The sequence below is a fragment of the Echinops telfairi genome, unplaced genomic scaffold, assembly GCF_000313985.2.
Source record: "Echinops telfairi isolate 266 unplaced genomic scaffold, ASM31398v2 ScPeMD7_7414;HRSCAF=8452, whole genome shotgun sequence".
In the NCBI taxonomy this organism is placed as follows: domain Eukaryota; kingdom Metazoa; phylum Chordata; class Mammalia; order Afrosoricida; family Tenrecidae; genus Echinops; species Echinops telfairi.
In genome coordinates, this window is record NW_022111314.1 from 453,193 (window position 1) to 455,068 (window position 1,876).

The 1,876-nt window shown below is 59.1% G+C and overlaps 1 protein-coding gene across 1 annotated transcript in view; it reads left to right on the top strand.

Annotated features, from left to right (window-relative positions):
* Positions 1-1,876, top strand: part of SRMS (src-related kinase lacking C-terminal regulatory tyrosine and N-terminal myristylation sites) — a 6,727-nt gene that overhangs the window by 2,354 nt on the left and 2,497 nt on the right. The window contains exons 2-3 of the mRNA XM_004716036.1: positions 527-648; positions 1,604-1,770. Of these exons, the coding sequence (XP_004716093.1) occupies positions 527-648; positions 1,604-1,770 (289 nt within the window). The remainder of the gene's footprint in view (positions 1-526; positions 649-1,603; positions 1,771-1,876) is intronic.

Genomic DNA, 1,876 nt, shown 5'->3' on the forward strand with positions numbered 1-1,876 from the left:
CTCAGTACTGGACTTACCCTTGGTTCCTCTCCTTCAGGTTAGCTCAGCACCTCAGCCCACTGACTGTAGGCTTGGGTGGGGACTCTGAGTCAGTCTGAGGTTCCCATGGGGAAGTGAAAGTCGATGGGCAGAGCCGGGCCACTTCTGTTTCCCCATCCATGCCTTCATGGGGGGCAGGCAACTAACAAGGTCCCATGAGTCTATGTTGCCCCCCCCAGCTGAGGTTTTCTCATGGGCAGCACCCCTAGGCCCCTGCTCCCTGAGCAACCCCACGGGGACCAGCAAAGTCTACAGGCCAGGGAGTGCCACCTGTGGCCACTCTGAGCTAACTGGGCCTGCCAGTGGCCAGGCCGTGGCAGGGTTCTGAGATGAGTGGACCATTTGGTCAGGGCTGCGGCTGCTGGGGGCCAGCCTGGGAGGCCCCAGACCCTGGATGCCCTTGAAGCCAAGCAGGTGGCTTCTGGGGCTGTGGCCTGGGACAGGCCATGTGGGCTGCTGGCACACTGCCTGCTGCCTGCTGCTGTAGCTGGTTCTTCAGCGGCATCAACAGGATGGAGGCCCAGCAGCTGCTCCTGTTGCCCGACAACGCACCAGGGGCATTCCTGGTCCGGCCCAGTGAGAGCAGTGTCGGGGACTACTCCCTGTCAGGTACGACGGTCCACCCCCCTGGGCGGTCACTGCTCCGCCACTCCCTCACTCATCTGTGCCTTGCCTGTGCCTTAACTCATCCGTGCTCTTAGGCCCGTCGTCACCCGTTTGTTCCCAGCTCCCCTGCACTCGCGCAGTCACCCACCACCTGGCCGCTTAGTCACTCACGCACGTGGGCACCAGACACTGGTTCCCTTTGCCACCTGATGAACCGTTAATGCTCCTTGGACCTCTTCTGCCCTTTCCGCTCGGCCCACCAGCCGGCTCTCCCTGCAGTCAGTGTTAACCCCCTCACTCTCTCTCTCTCTCTCACTCACACTCAATCACTCTTCACACTCACTCTCACTCAATCACTGTCATTCTCACTCACTCACTCATTCACTCTCACTCACACACTCACTCTCTCATCACACTCACTCACTCGCACTCACTTTCACTCACTCACACTCACTCTCACTCAATCACTGTCATTCACACACTCACACTTTCTCTCACCCACACTCACTTTCTCATTCTCACACTCAATCACTGTCATTCACATTCACTCACTCACTCATTCACTGTCATTCACACTCGCTCTCTCTCTCACACTCACTCTCACTCATTCTTCTCTCACTTACTCTCACTCACATTCATTCTCTCTCTCACCCACAATCACTCTCCTTCACACTCACTCTCTCACATTCACACTCCCTCTTAATCACTCTTACTCTTTCTCTCTCACTCATACTCACTCTCTCTCTCACTGAAGCATCTCTCCAGTACCCTCTCCATGCCAGCTCTGTGCCTGCTGTGCCCAGGCCCCCAGTCCCCTCTGACTGTCCCTGGTCCGTAGCTGCCCATGCTCCCACTGTGAGCCATGCCCTTTGGTGGGAGGGCTCATGGTCTGGAGGGGGTGGGAGTCTGGGGTAGGCAGGACACCGTTGGACATGGTCTCCATTTCACACGACCCCAGTCCGGACCCAGACCAGGGTCTGCCATTATCGCATTTCCACGGCGGCCCAGGGCGGCCTCTACCTGCAGAAGGGCCGGCTCTTCCCCGGCCTGGAGGAGTTGCTTGGCTTCTACAGAGCCAACGGGAAGCTGATCGAGCACCCGCTGCTGCAGCCCTGTGTGCCCCAGGTACAACCGGTGGCGGCCCCCTGGCCCCTGGGCGGTTCCACGGCGTTCTTCCCGGGGTGGGGGCTGCTTTCTCCGGGGAGGTCGGGTTGACGGCCAGGACGAAAGC